The sequence below is a fragment of the Heterocephalus glaber genome, unplaced genomic scaffold (genome assembly GCF_053883595.1).
Source record: "Heterocephalus glaber isolate CG9 unplaced genomic scaffold, H.glaber_assembly_v1.0 deba00001610, whole genome shotgun sequence".
NCBI lineage: Eukaryota > Metazoa > Chordata > Mammalia > Rodentia > Bathyergidae > Heterocephalus > Heterocephalus glaber.
The window spans coordinates 19,041,889-19,061,531 of NW_028258381.1; the positions used below are offsets into that span (position 1 = coordinate 19,041,889).

Here is a 19,643-nt window from a genome sequence, read left to right on the forward strand (position 1 = left end):
TCCTCAGATGTCCCTACACTTACGTATTCCCAAACCCTTTGGTTCAGGCAGATACACAAGTAATAGCCTCTATTCAAGTGCACACAGTCCCTATCAATCCACAGATTTCTAAACACACTGAGGAAAGCCTAATGTGAAAAGTGTTTTCATCACCTTGAATAACAAAAACCAAAAAGAACCTCTCGCGTTTCCCACCTGTTTTCCCACACCCTGAAGTTAAAATTAAAATCTACTTTATGAATCCAAAAGCTAGTAAACAACACATTTTTGCTTTTTCATTATTTTATTTTTAAATAATTCTTTTTAAGATCCCAGAGATATAAAGAGTTCCTTACATAATGTGATTTTTTCTTCTTCTTGGTCAACAACCATGTCTGATGATGAAGTTGCTCCAAGAAGGAAATCCTATCAACCATCCTCTTCCTCCATTTAGGCCAAAAGCTTTACTTTCTTATCAGTAATTTTTCCCTCAAACTTTTCATTTTCTTCTCAACATGTTTTATTGACTCACCCCAAACACCACCTCTATTCCAACGGTATTCATCAGTGCCCAGTCCCCCTGACTGCTGTGGAAGACTGTGACAGACGTGAACCTCACTTCTGATCACGTCTTTCCAATGAGACGAACCTGATGGCTTTGCCCAGTAGAGAGCCCCAGAGATACACTTTCACTTTCTGTCCTCCTTTCCTTCAACTTTATGAGCACACAGATGGATTAGGGGATTCACTTCAAGCAGTAAGAGAATCAAGTATTCTTATTTCTTCAGCATCTTCTCTAAGCTTAAATTTTTGCCATACATCATTTTCATCATGTTAAGTTGCTAATAAAATTTGACCAATCCAAAAGTCCCTTCAAACTTTAATATCCCAGGGCCTAACTTTTCTTACAGCAATAAATTCATGAAAACATTTATAATCAAAACTCTTAGAATTAATTTAAGCCAAATCAGACACAAACATTACTTAACAAATGGTACCCCTAGAGCAGTGGGTGTGGACTTACAGCGAACCCTCTATGTCTGCGCGCTACCAAGCAGCGCCAGCAACCGAGCAGTGGATATGAGGCTGTTTTGCAATGCTGGCACTTTGCAATCAGTAAGTGGGTTTGGGGTTGTAGTTTGGGTACTGAGTCTCTCAAAGGTTCGCCATTCCTGCCCTAGAGCTTTCCTAAGGAAGGTTCACACAGGCCCTCTATGACCACCTTTTTGTGTTAGACACCAAAAAAGAACAGGACACCAGAAAGTAACATTGTCCCCTAGGGCCCCAGAATGATGGCAGAGTCTTTGTTTGGCTCACTACTTTACCTCCATTTCCTAGATCAGTAGCTAGCACAGAGAAGAAATTCAGTAACTATTTTTTAATGGATGAGTAGGCCAAAGGGGATGGGGATGTTGCCAGGAGCTAAGGCCCACAGGGAATAAGCAGGCCTGACATAACCCACCAGTGAAAGCACTTCTGAAGGACGGCAGGTCACAGAGAACCACCCATTCCCGTGGCAGGGCACATCTTACCACTGATGCAACTCTGACACAGGCCGAAAAGGCCCCTGACCACCATCTAGAAGCACGGAGCCTTCCTGTAAAGATATGCATAACTCCAGGTTTTCTAATGGAAACCCATATCCCCACTGACTTCCAAGGCAACTGTGTAACTCACTTATCCCAAACACTTTCAATAGGCAGTGTCTCCCAACACCTCTGACTCTCTCAGTCCTCTTGGTCCCCAAGTGCTTGATGATTTCAGGTAAATAGGTAAAGGTACTCTCAGCTTGTCTCGCATAGTAATGGGACAGGAAAGACAAAATCATGAGATGTTCCCCAAGACATTACCTCCCAGTGCCCAGAAAGCATACTAAAAAGGGAGGCAGTAGAGAAAAGAAAAACTAAAGGCCAGGAACATCTGAGAGAGATGGTGAAGAGAAACTAACACACCCTCCAGGATAGTGGGTCTCTGCCCTGCCTCCATACTGAAATTCCCTGGGTAAGCCTTCAAACTTTCTGATGATTACGAGTCGGGGCTTCTTTCTCTCTCATGATATGGGGACTCTTAAAGTTCCTCAGAATACTTGAACGTGCAACCAGGTTTGAGAATCCCAGCTCTGGGTTCCTCCTCAAGCAGTACACACTAAAAATAAGCTTCAATTTTAATAAAGGTGCAGTAAGATTTATCAAAGCTAGTGACAGAAACACCAGTGTAGATTGTGTTATGCTCTGTATTATTCCATATACATAAAATACAGATACATGCACATATATATATATATATATATATAATATTTTGAGATGGTATCTGGCAAAATTACTCAGGCTGTGCTCAAACTTACAATTCTCTTGCCTCAGCCTCCTGAGTGGTTGACGTTACTGGCATGTACCACCATGCATGGCTACAAATATATTTTAAAGCAAGCTTATAGCATATTGGTCCTCAAAAGCAATAGTACTGAAAAGATGATTGTACATTCCCATGGCTTATAGGCACTGATGGTGTCTGAGGCTTTTATTTCAGTGAAGGAAAAAATCAAGACCAATTCAATTTGGTCTACTGACTTGAAAATGCTGACCTGCATTCTGTAACATGCTTCATGGTACAGGTCTTGAAAAATGCTCTCATCAAACTCAGCTCAAAAAGACCAAAGACATCTGCTTAACCAGCAATCCACCTAAAATCAGCAGAGCTGCCAGGGCAGAGCCAGGCTGGCTGTGAAATCATTTATATAGTATATCCAAACATTTGGAATCACAGAAGTGGGATGACAAGACACCATTACTACCAGGAATCAGGCCTAGAACTATCTTATCATAGGTGTGAGAAGAGGATATCTATAGAGACAAAGTTCATCTAGAGACAACCAACCCCCTTCATGAGAGGCAGTGCAGGCCCTGGATTCACGTGGTCTGGGTTCAAATCCTCTCTCTACAACTTTCTATGTAAATGACCATGAAGAAGTTACATAATGTCTCTGTACCTCAATCTCCTCAAATCTAAATTAAGAAAACTAATGTTACCTGTCTCACAAGGTAAAGTTGTGAGGGTTAAATGAGATAATGCTTTTAAAACTCTGAGCATAGAGAATGCCACAAGCAGTAAGACCTTGACAAATGGGAGCTGTTATTGTTAAATTACCCAAAAGGGGGCAGATGAAGGCTGTTTTCTAATTTGTGCTGCCTGGACTCTGGAATCCTATATATTCTTGAAATATGTCTTTTGGGAGAACCATATCCATAAACAGGAAAGCAGACATAAGTCATAGGGTCCAAAAGGAACAATGCAGTGGCTTGCCTCCTGAGGTCTGGACCAATGGTAGCAAGGTACAATGAGAAGCTATATATGAAGGAATACAACATGTAAGATTTGGTCTTGTTTCATTACCAACTGTGTGACTTTGAGGAAATTGAAAAATACTTTTTCAGTTGGCAAGTGAGGGCTTTGGATAGTTGCTTTTTGCTCATTCACTCATATCACTGAAGTTTAAAATTCGAAGTCCCTGCAGACCCTTGCCCCATCTCTGCCCCTCTTCCTCACTGGCTCCCTTCTACCCACATGGCCTCCTACAGGTGCACATATCAAGCCATTCCTTTCTCTTTCCTTCTCTGTCCTTGAATGCTCTTTCCCTGGCTATCCAGTTTCCTTGCTTCCTCATGTCCTTCAGGTTTCTACTCAAATATCACCTCCTTAAAAATACCACCCTGTACATAAAACCTGCCACCACCCAACATATTATACACTTGCTGACTTATGTATAATATGTGCCCTCCAGCTGCTAAAAAGAAGGCCATTAGAACATTATCAATTCCTCTTATTTACTGAAGTACCTCCTGTTCCTAGAACTGCACCTGCCTAGCACATAGAAATTCAAAACTAATATTTTTTAATGAAAGAATAAACAAAAGAATCCAGATACCTTTTTCTTCCCCAAAAAAGAATCTTACCCTAATTTATAAAAACAGGTAGCCAGGCATAGTGGTGCATGTCTGTAATCCCAGCACTCTAGGAGCTGAGGCAGAAGGATCACAAATTTGAGCCCATCCTGGGCAACTTAGTGACTTACTGAGACCCTGTCTCAACATAAATAAAAAAGGACTTAGTATACTGCTAAGTGCAAAGGCCCTGGGCTCCATACCCAGTACCACAGGAAGAAGGGAGGGAGGGAAAACGAAATGGGAAAAAAGGGTGAAGGATGAGGCTTTCCTAATAAAATAAGGTCAGGAACATTGCTTAGCTGACCCAGTCTACCCCAAGGTCGCCAAGCCACTGCCCAACATGATCTCCAAAGTCCCTTCTAATGGAAAGAACAAAGGCCTGCATCTTTCCATGCCCCGTCACATGGTACCTGTATTTCTGGAAGCTATCATTAAGCCTCTTGACTGCATTTATCTCATTCCTTCTAACAGAGGGATGAAGAGGAGTGACAGATTTGGAACCCATGCAAAGACAGACACTATACAATGGAGGATATTGATTGTACAACATGGCAGCCATCTCATGGCTTCCTGGCTCTGCTTTGTAGTCTTTTTCCATCTAAATGACCCCCAAATAAAATCATTCATAGGTTGGCCTACTTTGGACTCACATTCAGGAAAAAAGAAGCTGAAGAAGTCTCCTGGAAAATAACTCTGCACAAGGCATAAACAGTCAGGAGAAACGCTCCTGAGAAGTATTGCTGGCTGCAATACTGTGATGGAGACAAACCACCCCTCTCACAATTGTACGAGAGATACAAAATATACTCAGCAAACAAGTGCAAAGAACCTTTACAAATTTCTGTCATCCAGTCTAGCAGTGCTGAACTAAGCAAGAGTCATCGATTAAAAGCCTGGTGACCATCCTCTAACACCTCTATAACACCCTCTATAGTAATCTAATCCTTAAACTAAAGACAATTTAATGCCTTTGTATGTCCATATGTTTTCTAATGACACCACTGCTGTCGGCATGCTACAGGAGTGCTTCTTGGAAGACAGAAGTAATGACAAAGCAAATCATTGGGAAGGCAATTATATGCAGTACTAACCATTTTTCAATGGCCATATGGGCTGTATTTCAACAACGTCATTTCCAAATCAGTCAGAGAATATATATTTCTCTGTTCCTAATCTCAGGCATACCATACTAAACAAGAGTATGGCTGAAATATGGACAGTCAATAAATCCACAACAAGAACGCTAAAGTAATATTCATTTGTAAACAGTGGAGAACTGCCCAGAGGGAAACTGACACACATCTTTGCCAGTCTATCTTCACACTACTATATTTCCTTAATCGAAAATTTCACAAGACAGGTATTTACAAACACCAAAGAGGCAAGGAAGGACACAAAACAATGTTTAAAATTCAAAGTTCCTTTTCTTAATGTCCCCATTAAATTTACCACCTTAAGAATAATTTCTTCATACTTTATTTGTTGGAAGAATCCCTGATCTTATCCCCTGTCTTATTTACTTCAAAAAGGTTTGTGTTGACCAAAACAAATAGCATCACATATGGAATATGATAAAATTTGAGAATAATTGTATTAATTTACTCAATCTGAAAGTGAGGAAGGTCCTACAAATTTGGGGAAAGTATCTTTCAATATAAACACATGCAATTAAAAATGTTCTTGTAAACATTTTTAATATTTTTATATTAATATGAATTGTTAAAGTACAACATTACTATATCTAAATAGTTTTCTTGTTTACTAAATTCCAAGATACGACAAGGTAGAAGAATTTTGCAAGCATTTTTGAGTATATATTGAGCACTTGGCACTTTCAATAATTACCATGTCATTTCATTTAATAAAATCTTGGATGCAGCCTGTACATCCAACAACAGGTGAATGGATAAAGAAAATGTGGTATTTACACACAATGGAGTACTATTCTGCCATAAAGAAAGAAAAAATTGAGTCATTTATAGGAAAATGGATGCATCTCAAGACCATAATGTTAAGTGAAATAAATCAGACACAAGCTTAAATACTGCATAGTTCATTTATATGAGAAACCCAACATATAAGTAAAGAGCAAAATAAAAGACAGTAGGAAGTAGGGAGACAGAATTTTCTCAATTGGGAAGGGAATCAATAGATGGAGAGAGGGAAAGGAAATGGAAAAGGAATTAAGATGTATTGTGTACACGTACCAACTCCACACAAGTAATGTAAATATTATGTACTACAAACATGCACTGTACTAATAAAAAAAAGAAAGAAACTGTAAAATGCAAAAAAAAAAAAATTCAAAGTTCCTATCTAAGAGTTTCAATTCTGAGTCAGGCCCTAGAGGTAATACAGAACTCGTGTTTTACACATACATAAATTTGAAGCATAAGAAATCAACTTTAAAACCCTGGACTTAAAGGTGTGGTTCCTATTACACTAGATTTTTATAGTTATAGTTAAATTTCAAAGGACTTTCTTTGATTTGGGTCTCCCCTACAATTACAATCCGTAAAGGAAGAACTCTATTTCCTTTTTAGATGTGCAAAAGGGTAACTGTGCTTACTGAAGTAGTTAGTTGGAGCAGGGAGGGCTGCGTTTCTCGGGGCATGGTGGTTCTAATAAGAAACTGTCACCTCCCTGCAAAGAAGAAGATCCTTCAGGAAAATGTTTAACTTGACTCATCTTCAAATTAACCAAGCCATCCTTTGAAAACTCAGTCCCATTCTGTCCTCACTACCACCACCGCCACTACCATCGCCCAACAGCTGGTCATCATCCATCAGCCACATCTGAAAACTGAAGTCCCAGAGGAAGAACTAGGTATAACAGTGCCTAGGGGAGATAAGGAAGGTAGCCATAAGAAGCAATCTAATGCCACATTCATTAGCATACTCCCTGTAGTATAAACAAACTCAAAAGGTGGAGTAGGGAATGGGGAGAACAATCTGCAGATGTGCATAGAATAATGACAAAAAAAGAATGCGACTACTTGTCACTAGCTATGTCCAAGAAATATAATCTTGTAGACAACTTGTAGATACCAAGAAAAGTGAAGAGGGCTGAGGATGGAGCTCCATGGAAGGGTGATTACCTAGCATGCTTGGGCCCTGGGTATACCCTCTCCAATACAAAAAGAAAAAGCTATTTAGTATGCTCGCTCACCAAGAATAACGGAGTGACTATTAGTTTACAACAAAATAAAAAAATCTAGCACTAGCCATAAGGTCACTTTTGTTGTGCAACTGATTCCCAAACAAATGCCACTTCCTCAAAGAATTCAAAAGCAGGTGAGACAACATACTTAGGGAACCTACTGTAAAATACAAACTTACATGCAAAACACCCTGTGAGATGGTACCAGTCAGATTCTTCAATTTTACACATCTGTTCCCGGGGCACCAAATTCACTGACGAGTTTACAATAGGAACTGGCATACAATGGCCTCAATCTCACGGAAAAATCATCCCAGAAAGATGAAATAAAGGCTCCCAAAACTAAGAAATCTCTAACCTAATCCATATCCCAGAATTAAGATTATCAATAATATACTATCGTTAATATTAGTATCATGATTATTATCATCTGTGACTCTGGAACCAGGTAACAGCTGCAGTTAAAAGTTAATTCTGGCTGGGCACAGTGGCACACACTTGTAACCCCAGAACTCAGGCGACTGGGGTAGGAAGATCAGTGTGAGTTTGAGGCCAACCTCAGCTACATAGTGAGTTCAAGGTCAGCCAGAATTCCACAGACAGACCCTCTATCTCAAAAAAAATTTAATTCTGGGCTGGAAACAAATAAAATGACGGTTTTAGTTGGTTGGTTTTGAAGTTTGAGTGATTCAAAATTAAAAGTTACATTGTAAAAGTATTTTTAAAAAGTGATCAAGGAAAGTAGAAATGGATAGATTTACCAAGTTAAACAGTTTTTTTATATTTTCAGATGTTACATAAAATTATTTTTAAACACAGAATCTATTTTTGGAATCATATTATACTTACTTCACTGAAAACAGTCAAATTCCTTCAAGAGAAGGTGACCTGGAACAATCTGGTCCATTCTATATCAGATTAATAAAACGTTTTAAAACAACACAATTGTCTTACACAGCAGGTTTTGACATTCAGGTGTGAAATCACACCTCCCAGCACACGGCTGAATTATCCCCTTGCCTCTCACCTGCAATTATCATTTGCTCCCTCCCCAGGCAGCTCTCAGCTACCACAAATCCTCTGAGGCTCACATCTGGAAATTAAAACCTCCTTTGGGGGCCTCATATGCTAGGAGAGCAAGTAGAGGACAAAAACAAAAACTTCACGCTGGCTTAGACAACTTCTGAAAACATCCATTCTCACCATACAAAGGGCAACTTGATAAAATTAAAGCATACTGTGGTTTGGGAAAGGTGTTCCCCAAAACAAAAAGAGCAAATTTACTTCACAGTTCTTGTAGAGGCCAGCTTCTTCCATTAAGGCCAATTGCAAAAATTTAGTGAAGGATATTTCATCAGTTAAGAGGACATAATTAGATGTTTTGATTAAAGCATTTTCCTGCCCTGGTTAACAAGATATAACAGATGTCACTGACTTCCCTAATAACAATACGGCCCTGCTTTTGGCACCTTTACAATTTTAAAACTGAACTGTCATATAAAAAATTATAGCTAGGGTGTCTCTACACAATCATGACTCTGAAGTGGTTAGGACATGCCTGGACTCCCCAATGGAACAGATATGGAAATCACATTCCATATTCATAGCTGCAAGCCCTCCTTAGCATGCACTTGAAAACCAAGCTCTGAAATCTGAATGATGCAGGCTTATTCTAATCACCACCAATTATTCCTGGAAGCACAGACTAGTGAGGTATGAAACTTGAACAGAAAATGCAAATCTTTCAGTCACTTTCTTCCAGGAGCATGGAACACATGAACATCTCAGGGAAAGCAATGGCCATCGAAAGCTTCCAACATCTCAGCTTCCCTGCAGGGAGGAAGGCCTCTATACTTGGTAAAAAAAAAAAAAAAAAAGACTCATATTTTTCACAGCAAGATTCCCCCAATGCATTTGATCCAATTTACAAAAATTCGATCTACACCAGTTTTGTCAACATACCAGTCCAGACTGTAAGTGGAGATCGGTCTGCATTTTAAATGAGGCAGGGCCTCCCTGATTGAAGTTCACTGCAAACACCCTGTTTCAACAACTCCATTAAGGACATTAAGGACAGACCTAAAGATTACTCAGCCCCACTGTCAGTCACATATGTTATACAGCATATCAATCACGTCTTCCCCTTATTATGCCCTACTTTCTGGTCCTAAGCTATTTGTCCTGCCAAATTAATACATTCCATTCCTGCTGCAAATCTAAACAATGCTTGATAAAAGATTAATAAAATAGTTGGAGGTTCTCTGCAACCACATACACACCCAGGGAAATTCGTCAATGTCTTTTTATTTACATATTTGGCTGGCTGCCCCCTGCAGTAAATATGAAAAGAACAATGCTCAGGTATCCTACTTTATGGTTTGCATTTAATTCAGGGTGTCAATCTGCTTCCGTTTTAATTATATCCATCTTGATATGTTATTACAATCCCATGAAAACTTTTCACTACATGAATGGTTATAAATATATAACACGACAAACAGTTGTTATAAATTTTCTGGTTCAGCAATAAACAGACAAGATGCCTTAGCCAACACATCATGTGGATTTAATATTTTGAGTCTTCAGAAAAAGTTTGGTTTAGTCTTCAACTCAAACATACTCTAAAGCTCCCTTGTTTCTTATATTCTGCTCTGAATGTTAAGCTGCTCCAAGTTTCTTTCCCTGGATTGCTAAAATGAAGAAAATATCCCTCTCCCCTATGAAAAAAAGAGATGTTAAAATTGTAAGTGGCTACATAAGGTCATCTTATGTCCAAATAATTTTTTTATCTTTCCACTAGACATTCAAGAATAAGAACCCATCATATTATCACCCTAATATTTATACTTTCCTTTACACCTTCATTACAGAGAGGAAGGAGTGGCAATTTAAAAAAAAAATGTACCTAATAGAAAAAGGTCAATGAATTTCAGGGTAATATACCATTGAGGGAGAATGTGGGGTAGAAGGGAAAAATGCTTTTAAAAGGTTCTTGATATTAATAATCAGAACATTAGAGGAAAAGCAGTTTTACAATCACCAGAGCTCACCATTATTTGCAGTATTATATTTTTTCTCAACAACTTCCATCCACAACTTCCTACCCTATGGAACCCACCCACTACCAGAAAGGAGAAAGTAGAGTCTCCTCATTGCACTGGGTACCAAACAGTCAGAGCTCAACCCCCAGTGTGCTCTGGAGCAGGTCAATTAACCCCTGGGCACTGTGTTTTCATCTGCAAAATGAGATGCTAAAGAGGTCTGTGCCTCTGATGCCACAGCAGCTTAGACAGCACATCAGGCTCTGAAAACGTTTAGGTGCTCACCTTAGGATAATACTTCCCAAAGGTTGAGGTCTGTGCATTAATCTCAAAACTGTAATTTTTACAAGTAACCAAAGTGACCACTATAATAAATAAGGAAGGAGTAAACTGCAAGACATGACAATGCACCACACCAAAAACTGCTTGTTTCTCCCATCTGCTCCAAGGAAAGTATAATTGCACTGAAACTATATAAGATCATTTGTTAGTAAAGCACAATCCTGGACTTTTATTATTTCTGCCAATTGAATATGTACAGAACAAATGGACAGAACTCACTGGAGTTTCTATCATGGCTGGAAAACAAGTGATAATCTAATGTTCAACAGTTGTGTTTATCTACATCTTCAATCTCTTTGGGGTTTTTATTTTGTCATCTACATTTTTAACTTAAACTATTCACTGAACAATACTTAACCAGCAACTGTTAGCTACCAACCATTAAAGACTTAAAAGAGGACAAAAAAAAAAATCCGCTTCATCATAACAATTGAGGGGTAACTGCAATATTGAACTATAATCTTTGTTCTTTGTTTTAAATTTCTGCCATCAGAAATTCTACAAAAGCCTAAAATAGGGTAGGTTTATGGACAACAAGAAAACTCACATCTCTGATATCTTATCACCACAATTTGATCCTGGCAATGATTTAGCCTCAGATTCAAAAGTTAGTCTGAAAGTATCAGATTTCACCCACATAACCGAAAGTCACAATCTGTCTTTCCAGGCTGGGCTTCAGGGAGTAGCAACACACAGAACTTACAACACAAGCATTCTCTGCCAAAAATTAACCCCAACCTGCATTAGCCATTTGCCATTATTTATACACTTCAGGTGTGTCCCTATTCTGTAACTCCAATTTTACTGAATATGGGTTTTCTAGGGCTCTGAAGGTACCAAGGAGGTATAGCACCATGAGGTAAGGTGAAAAGCCAAAATGACAATAAAATATCTGTATGTAGTTAGTAATTTTCCATATTTGTTCAGGCAAACTCTAGAATTCAGATAAAAACTAAGAAATCATAAAGATGAGCTAAAATAGCTCAGAAAACCATGGCAAGCAATTTCCCCTCACAGAACTAACATCATCTTCTCTCAAACAAATTATCAATGTTCAAATAATGAAAGTTTAGACAATTTAAAGTTTCTACATTTTCTATAACTTTCTAAATCCTACTTTCTATTATCTACATCCATAATTTTCATAGCTCTACAGTAAAGGAAGAGAGATGTTGAGAGGCAGGCAACAAGTGGATCGCTTATCTAACTGGACCCTAAATTACAATTGCCACATATACTAACGTGTGAAATAAACATTTTCAAAGCAGGTAGCAACTCATGATTTTTAGTCTCCAGATGCTCTGAAAATTGATGGAATCAGAGACCTGAACAGGCCTGTGACACAGAAGAGTACACTTGCCTCGTCCCTTCCAAATCAAGCAAATTCATCAGATGATGTGAAATTCACTTTCCCTCCTCAGTTAGAAATGGCATAAAGACCTATTCTTTGTAACCCTACAATGATCTATATTGACAGATACCAAGACATACATAGAAACTACCTCTGCCCTGTAGGTTTTACACAAGAAGTGAAGAAAGAACAGAGCTCAGATCTAAAAGAAAGAAAACACACTGAGGTTCTCAGTCGTAATTTGTCTCCCCTTCTAGAAAAGAAAAAATTCCCAAAATAGGTATAGATTATGTACAAGAAATAGCTCCGCAACAGCTAACAATCTCCTCAAATTGTTTTTGACTGTCTCCTGTCTTGGGTTTCATTAATTGCTTTTTCTTCATAATTTCAATGATTTGAGTTTTCAAATCTCTCTCTCTCTCTCTCTCTCTCTCTCTCTCTGCGACACAATGGAGATTTTTTTCTAATGTAGTTGCTATCCCAATTCCCAGGCTTTTTTTTTTTTTTTGCTAATATCAGCAGTATATTATGTTTAATCCTAAATGGGGGGGGCGCTGCTTCTTGAGAGGAGAAATAGCATACAACATAAGGCACTTACATAGACTACATTCAATATATTAAGGATCCTATTCAGAATGGGGTAAAATAAAACTCACCCATGCACACTCACTCCACCAGGAAGCACTACCATTATCAATCCTCTTACCCATGCTTTCAAATCTTGCAGTCCTCGGGACCTAAATTTTTCCTTAACTCCTCCATTGTTTATTTCCATTTGGGGACTTTATTTCTAATCCTAACATTTTCTCCAACTAAATATCCATCATATATTTTTGACACCACATACAACTGCTGTATAGAGGGGTTTCAGAATCTATCACCTGCAACACTCCCTGAATCACATTTTTTAACCCTTTTCCAACATAGAAAGCTAACACCACTAAGAGAGGATCAAAACCACAATCACTAACTTCGTGATTCTTTTCTAAAGCTAATTAATTTATATCCTGTTACTCCCCAAAACTAGCTGACGTAATTTCTACAGCTAACATGAGCCCCATGAAGTGAACTTATCACAACCTTTGACCTCATCTCATATAAATATCCTCCAGTGACACGTATTCAGTAAGTATGGTAAAATTCTTGAATTGATAATCAGACACACTATTCACACTCGTCCTTGTTTCCAAATCTCATCACTTAGGGACTTCTTAAACCCTAAAGCTATGTACACTATCAGAAGTGAAATGCTGAAACTGACCCATTTACTCCATCGCCCCATGGCCAAATTTTCCAAGACAGAAAGTGAAACAACCCAAAGGGCTTCACAGCTTTCCCTGGCTCTGTAGCACAGAGACAGGTTCTGACCCTTTTTGAATTACCACTTCATACATAGCAAGCACTAAAACCTTTGTTTTAACATCAATGTCAACCTACTTTCTCATCCAACCTCTTTTCAAGGCTGCTAAAAAGCAGCAATACATGAAACTAGAAGGGACCAAGAGAAGATAAAACACATCAGCTGGAGGGCTTGGTGGCATCAGAACTGGGCTGCTATCACACTGAAAAGAGATATTAATGAGAATCATTCACCAAAACTCACCTCATGTGGGGTTTCTAACAGTCAATGAAAAGGCTGGCAGAAGGTAGAAGAGGTGAGGGGGAAAAGAAGGGAACTAATCTCTTTCACTATTTACATATGACAGTCCCTTAACCACTCCTGTTTAAGCAATAGCCTCCCACAGAACTACAAGTCTCTGTGCCTGGTTTTTCAAGTTGTCTACCATCAGCCCACTCATCCTAAACTCAGAAATCATCAAACTCCAAGATCTGGAAGAATGTTTTGAAATCTTGTAACATCCAGTTTCCCAAACTGGATTACAGATTGCTATGCTGAGACTAAATGGGTCCTGTGGCCAAATAAATTTAGGAAATAAGGCACACTGCATTACCTTCTCTGATATTCAAAACTCAGATTCACATAATAAAGTCCTTCAATTATGACAGAACAAAACATTTAATTTCATCTAACTCATTAAGTTCTAAAATCTATTATTGGAGGGCAGATCACTCTGTTTTCATCTGGAACACAATCTTTGAACATCCTGCAACGCTATGTTCCCTTTCAAATTGAGGATTTTTGCTCTAAACTACTCTGACTTTCACTAATGGATGAAGAAAATGTTTTCAGAAAGTTAACTTCCTGAGAAAGGCAATACAACTAGTTAGAAGAGCCGTGCCTGGACAGGCCTCCTGACCCCATAAACATATAACTCTTTTTACTTTTGTTTGCATTTCCATAAGCCCTTCCTTGACCCAAGTCCTAATCACAGAGCATCTTCTCAATGGTCTTGTTTCTGTGCCTTCCTCAATATTCCTTCAGAATGCTCTCCTGTCCTCCAGTCCCATCCTATCTACCCCAGTCACTTCATCCTTCTAAGGACCCATTTTCTCTGGTAAGACTCCTGCCTATCTCACCACTCTCGTCTCTGAAAGCATGTTGCACTTTGTTTCAAAATTATTTTGTAGGTTCTAGATTTAATTTATCAATTAAATTGCATACTTCAAGTTGCTATATATATATATATATATATTTTTTTTTAGGTTCCTTTGTACTCATAGTATCTTGCACTTATTAAGCAATCCATAATATACGGTGATTGATATATGGAACATCACTACTGTTTTTTAAACAACTAAAGTTTGGTCATAATAATTAGATCCTATTAATGTGGTATGTTATAAGTATATCAAATTTTATATAGCCTGCTTAAGACTACTGATGTGTGAGAAAGCCCTGGAAAAAAGCTAGGAAACGAAGACCACATAAAAGTCTCGATTTGATCTTCTACACACCAGAAATAAATTTTCTTTCATTTTCACAACCCTGCAAGACTCCACAAGGCCTCTTGTCTGCTGATTTCACCAACTGCATCGTTTTTTCCCTTGGTTAGCTGTATGGAAGAGAATGCCCAAAGAACCCAAGAGACAAAAGAGGAATAAAGCGGAAAATAATGGATTTACAAAGTCAAACTTTCAGCCATGAAGCTCGTAAGACTTCCTAATAACAAACTACACAGAAACCCAAAGAAGCATCGAAAGGTATCATTATCTAGTACATCAGTACAGTACTAGGACCCCAACATTCCCATTTATAATTTGACTGCTAAAAGGCAACTCTTTTTTTGAACTACACGTGATATACGGAGATATATGCTCTCATCTTATTATTCAAAGAACATCTAAATAAACAATACCATATCCAAATGGTAATTCTACTTCTCAACTGCATAATGAAAAGAACACCATGATCAACTTTAGCCTCCTCACCTACCCTCTTATCTTCTATCATGAGACTCTTCATAATCACACACTTGAACTTCAGGGCACAATTACTCAAGACAAGTGTCCCTGCAGAATATGAAACTACCTTAGCCAGTTTCACTAACTATAAAGTATGGGACCTGCCAAACTACCGTCAAAGCTTTCACCATCTTAAATAAGATTACAACAATACTAAAGAGTGATCAGCATAAAATGTGGGCTCTCAGTAGACAAGTTTATTACTTTTACTTTAGTATCTGCAAAACCTTAGCTAGACTGGAACTCGTTATATCAACACATTTCACTATGAGTAAGGAGCCTCTTTTTAAAAAGTGAAGCCCAAAATCAGCTTCTCAGAACAAAATCATGGAGTCAAAGAGTTCATTATCACACCCATAGTATGCTGCTCCACAGTTTGTCAGCTATGGCACAAGCTATAAGCCTAGCTGTTCGAAGCAGTATTTCTGGTTTCTTATCACAACATCATACCAGCAGTGGCCTTGATGATACTTGGTGACAACTGTTTTCATTTCTAAACACAAGGCACAAAAACATACTGTGTATTAGGGTAACTCTTCATATCTATAATAATTCTTAACATTTACAAATATGTGCTTAATACGCATTTCTAAGTTCATAGTTTAGTTGCCTGTTCCCTAATAAGCCCTCACATTTCTCGGTCAGGTTCAGTGGATCTCCCTAACCGTGCACAGTGAAACATCAAAGATTTTATTTGAGAAACCACTATACACCTATGCTTTAACTATCCAACAAGGACACAATGTGATAACAAGCAGCCAATATATCTACCTTTGGCAAAGAACCAGACAAATATGAATGATTTTTCCCTAGGGTGTGCCTTTAATCTGAGAATGTTATTAACAATTTTCCTATAAAAGTTGGGCTTCTGAAAATGTGAACACTGAGAAGATATTTGATATAAAAGAACTGTTCACTTTTTAGGAGTGATAATGGTATTGTGGGGTTTTGAGACATTATAATTTAGAGACACACAGAAATGTTTACAAATGAGATCGTGTCACACAGGGCGCGGGGTGACTGCAGAAGAAAACTATAGAAGAAGCAAAATTAGACATGACTTGGTAGTTGTTGAACTGAACCTGGTGTTGGATGTACAGGGTTTATATCACTGTTTGGTCTACTTCCATGTATGTTCACATTCTTCTATAAAATTCTAAATAAACTTTTTTAGAAATTAGACTTTCTATATCTATGCACAGATATGTACATGATATTTAAATAGAAAGGTGATATAATATTCATCTGACCAAAGTAACAGGGGTTTTAAATGTAGATAAGCGGCAGAAAAACTAATTACAGCAAGGAAAGAAATGGTACTAATGATACATTTTGAACTTGGTCTTCTTTAAAAACTGACGATTTTTAAGCTTGAAAAAACTAGAATGGACACATTTTCTCTCAAAAGCCAAATGCACATATAGATATAAATACATCACAAGCCCAGTCAAACAGCTACTTACTACAAATAAAACAATCAAAGACAACTGCATGAGCTATATCCCTCTCTCTGCAGACTTTGAGAACGATCACGGGAATCCGAGGGGCCACACAGCAGTACAGGATACCCATGCAGAAAGCAGAACCACTTGTAACCACCTCTTATAAGGACCTCCCTAAGCCAGCTATAGGCAGCAATGGTGAACCAAATTCTCAGGATACGTCCTGCTGTTTCAACTCCTACTTTAGAGCAAGAAAGAGAAACAGGTTACACCTTACAGTTCCCACCCATCTCCGTAAAGTGAAAGCTACACTTAGAATTACCCTGAGTGATAACCCTGAACACTCAAAAATTTTAGCTAATTCTGCACCAAAAGGGAACTGATTCAGTCACTAACACCAAACTCTATGATGACCACCAATAACACCATCACCCTCCCTTCCTCCCCAACCACTGGCCAACAACCATCACCGCAACCCCAACCAAAAGCAGTTCACAGAAAAGAACACTGACAGGAAAAACGCCTTTTGAAAAATTACTTCAACCTGACATTCAAACACACAGAACCAGCAATCTAAACCTGCACAGTTACTGTATGTGAGATTTAAGCTTTCATTAACAAAGCTTGCAAGTGCACATCTGAAACAATACCACAATAACAGCAAAAAAATCAAAAGGAAAGAGAAAAGTTTCCTTCAGGAACCTCAAATCATCGCATCAGATACATGAAAAGCTAAAAACAACTCACACCTTGGTTCTGTACTTAAGACAACTGGACCAACTCTGCAAACCCTAAAGCCTTCTGTGTGCAGTGTGTGATTTGGGGGTGGGGACAGGGAGGTAGGGGGGTGGGGAAGGAAAGGAGGCGGTTAGATTTATAGAGGCCAATGACCAATCCTAGCACCAAACCAGATGCGTCCAGGCAAAGGTACTTTCCAGTGACCCCGGACAGTCTCCCTGAAGCCCCCTCCTCCCAACAATCCCCTCCCCAGGAGCTTCTGGGCCAGCAGGAAAATGAATGCTGCCTGCAGGTGCCTAAGGGATACAGACACAGACACAGACACACACACACACACACACACACACACACAGCCAATCACTTAGGAAAAAAAACCACACACACACACAAAAAGGAAAGGGACAATTGGTGACAAGCCCTTCAGCAACCAGCTAGGGTTTTATTCTTTGCTTTCACCAGTCCTCCCTGGTGTACCTTTTTCTGTCCTTCAACTAAATTACTCATGGACACACACATGCATGTGTACAGATAATATTATAATCAACCTTTTCTGTAATAGAGCCTCATTCAGAATACAGAAAGATATTCCATCCTTTCCTGTTCTCTCCCCTCCTCCCTCTTATCCAGGAGAAAACGCCCCCTTCCCCAGCTTCGCCAAAAAAAAAAAAAAAAAAAGGCGGGGGGGGCGGTGGCAAAGAAACCATAAAACCCCATCAGTCTCCGTCCCGGGGACATCTAGGAAAGGTATACACTAGACAGACACACATGGACATATGGCTCTGGAGAAAGCACACACAGAGCCGTCCACAGGCGCCCCAAACCCAGCAAAGAGACTTCCACTAGCCAAGAAGCCATGATTGGGGAGGGAGAAGAGGAAGGAGTAGGGGCAGAGCTATCGGCGGAGAGGGGGCGCATTGTTGTGATGCCCGAACCCCTTTCTTTCTGCCCATCTGCTGCGGAGGGGGTGCAGGGAGGGGCGCGGGGGAAAGGCCAGCCAGAACGAGCAAACGAGGAGACCAGGCACGGTTTTGCGATTCCCTCCTGCTGCCTGTCTGCCCGCGCCCCCCGTTCCCCCCAACAATAAGATCTCAGCCTAGACAGACAGACAGCCCTGAGCAACGCGGGGGGAAGCAGGGGACCCCGGGCGCAGCCGAGCGGGGTCAGGCATAAAGGGAAACCGGGGAGGAGAAGGGGGGAAAGGAAGGGGGGACCCCCCTTACCTCCAGCGCTTCAAAAGTGACAAAGCTGGTCATGGCAAATCCATCAATGATGTCCTCTTCGGCCGAGGTGGACTCTCTCCGCTTCCTCCGCGGGGGTCTGGGCCGGGACGGGGCGGAGGACGGGGGCTTCCCATTGTCTTCCTTGTCGGAGCCCGACGACGAGGCGAGCGAGGGCGCCCGGGTCCGGCCGGCCCCTCCGCCACCGGCCCCCAGTCCGCCCCGGGAGCGCCTTTCCCGGTCTCGCTGCGACCGCGACCGCCGCTTTTTGCGGAGTCCATGGCCCCGCGTCGGGCCATCCATGGCTGTGCCGCGCCGGGGTCCCCCCCCCCCGCTTGCCTGCCGCCCGCCACAGGCTCCGGCCGCGGCCACACACACACACACACACACACACCCCGAAAAAAAAAATTGACACCGAGCCCTGCCTCCCCCGATCACGGCTTCCCTCCGCCCCGAGGAGGGCGCGGAGGAGACGGCGGCCGAAAGAAGGGAGAGAGGGGAAGAAAGAGAGGAGAAAGAAAAGGGGGAAGGGGCGGAGAGAGGGGAGGAGGGACGGGGGGCGCAGAGCCCAAGTGTGGGGCTCCCCGCCGCACCGAGGGTCGGAGATGCCTGGGAGCAGCGCCGAGCAAAGTAATGGCTGAACACACAGGTCTCCTTTAGAGGGGAAAAAAAATAACTCACCAAGCAGGCAATAAATCAGAATAGCGGAATGCTTTGATCAAGAGACTGGGAGGCTCCGGGGAGCCCTCCCCGCGGCCATTCTCTGCCGCCCCCCCCCAAAAACGCCTGCACACCCTTCTCCCCCCACCCCACCCCCGGGATCCAAAATCGGGTCCGAAAAGGTCTCGAGAAAAGTGGGGGCAATGAACTTGAAAACACCCCCCCCCCGCCCCCCGGCCACCTCTCACACACGCCTCGGAGAAAACTCACTCCCAGTCTGCAAAAATGTTACGAAATTGCATGGAGGGGAGACCAGGGTTAGTGAGCGATCGGAGAGGGGCGAGACCCCCTCCCAGGGAAGGAAGCATAATAATAATGCAATCATTAGCGGAGGAGAGGGCGAAACTGTG

General features: G+C 40.7%; 1 protein-coding gene across 4 annotated transcripts in view; it reads right to left on the reverse strand.

Moving 5' to 3' along the window:
* Auts2 (activator of transcription and developmental regulator AUTS2) overlaps positions 1 to 19,361 on the reverse strand; it is a 1,122,451-nt gene extending 1,103,090 nt beyond the window's left edge. For all 4 annotated transcript variants that reach the window (XM_087195769.1, XM_087195767.1, XM_087195768.1 and 1 more), the window contains exon 1: positions 18,577 to 19,361. In XM_087195769.1, the coding sequence (XP_087051895.1) occupies positions 18,577 to 18,876 (300 nt within the window). In that variant the 5' untranslated portion in view covers positions 18,877 to 19,361. The remainder of the gene's footprint in view (positions 1 to 18,576) is intronic.
* Between the last annotated feature and the right edge of the window lie 282 nt (positions 19,362 to 19,643).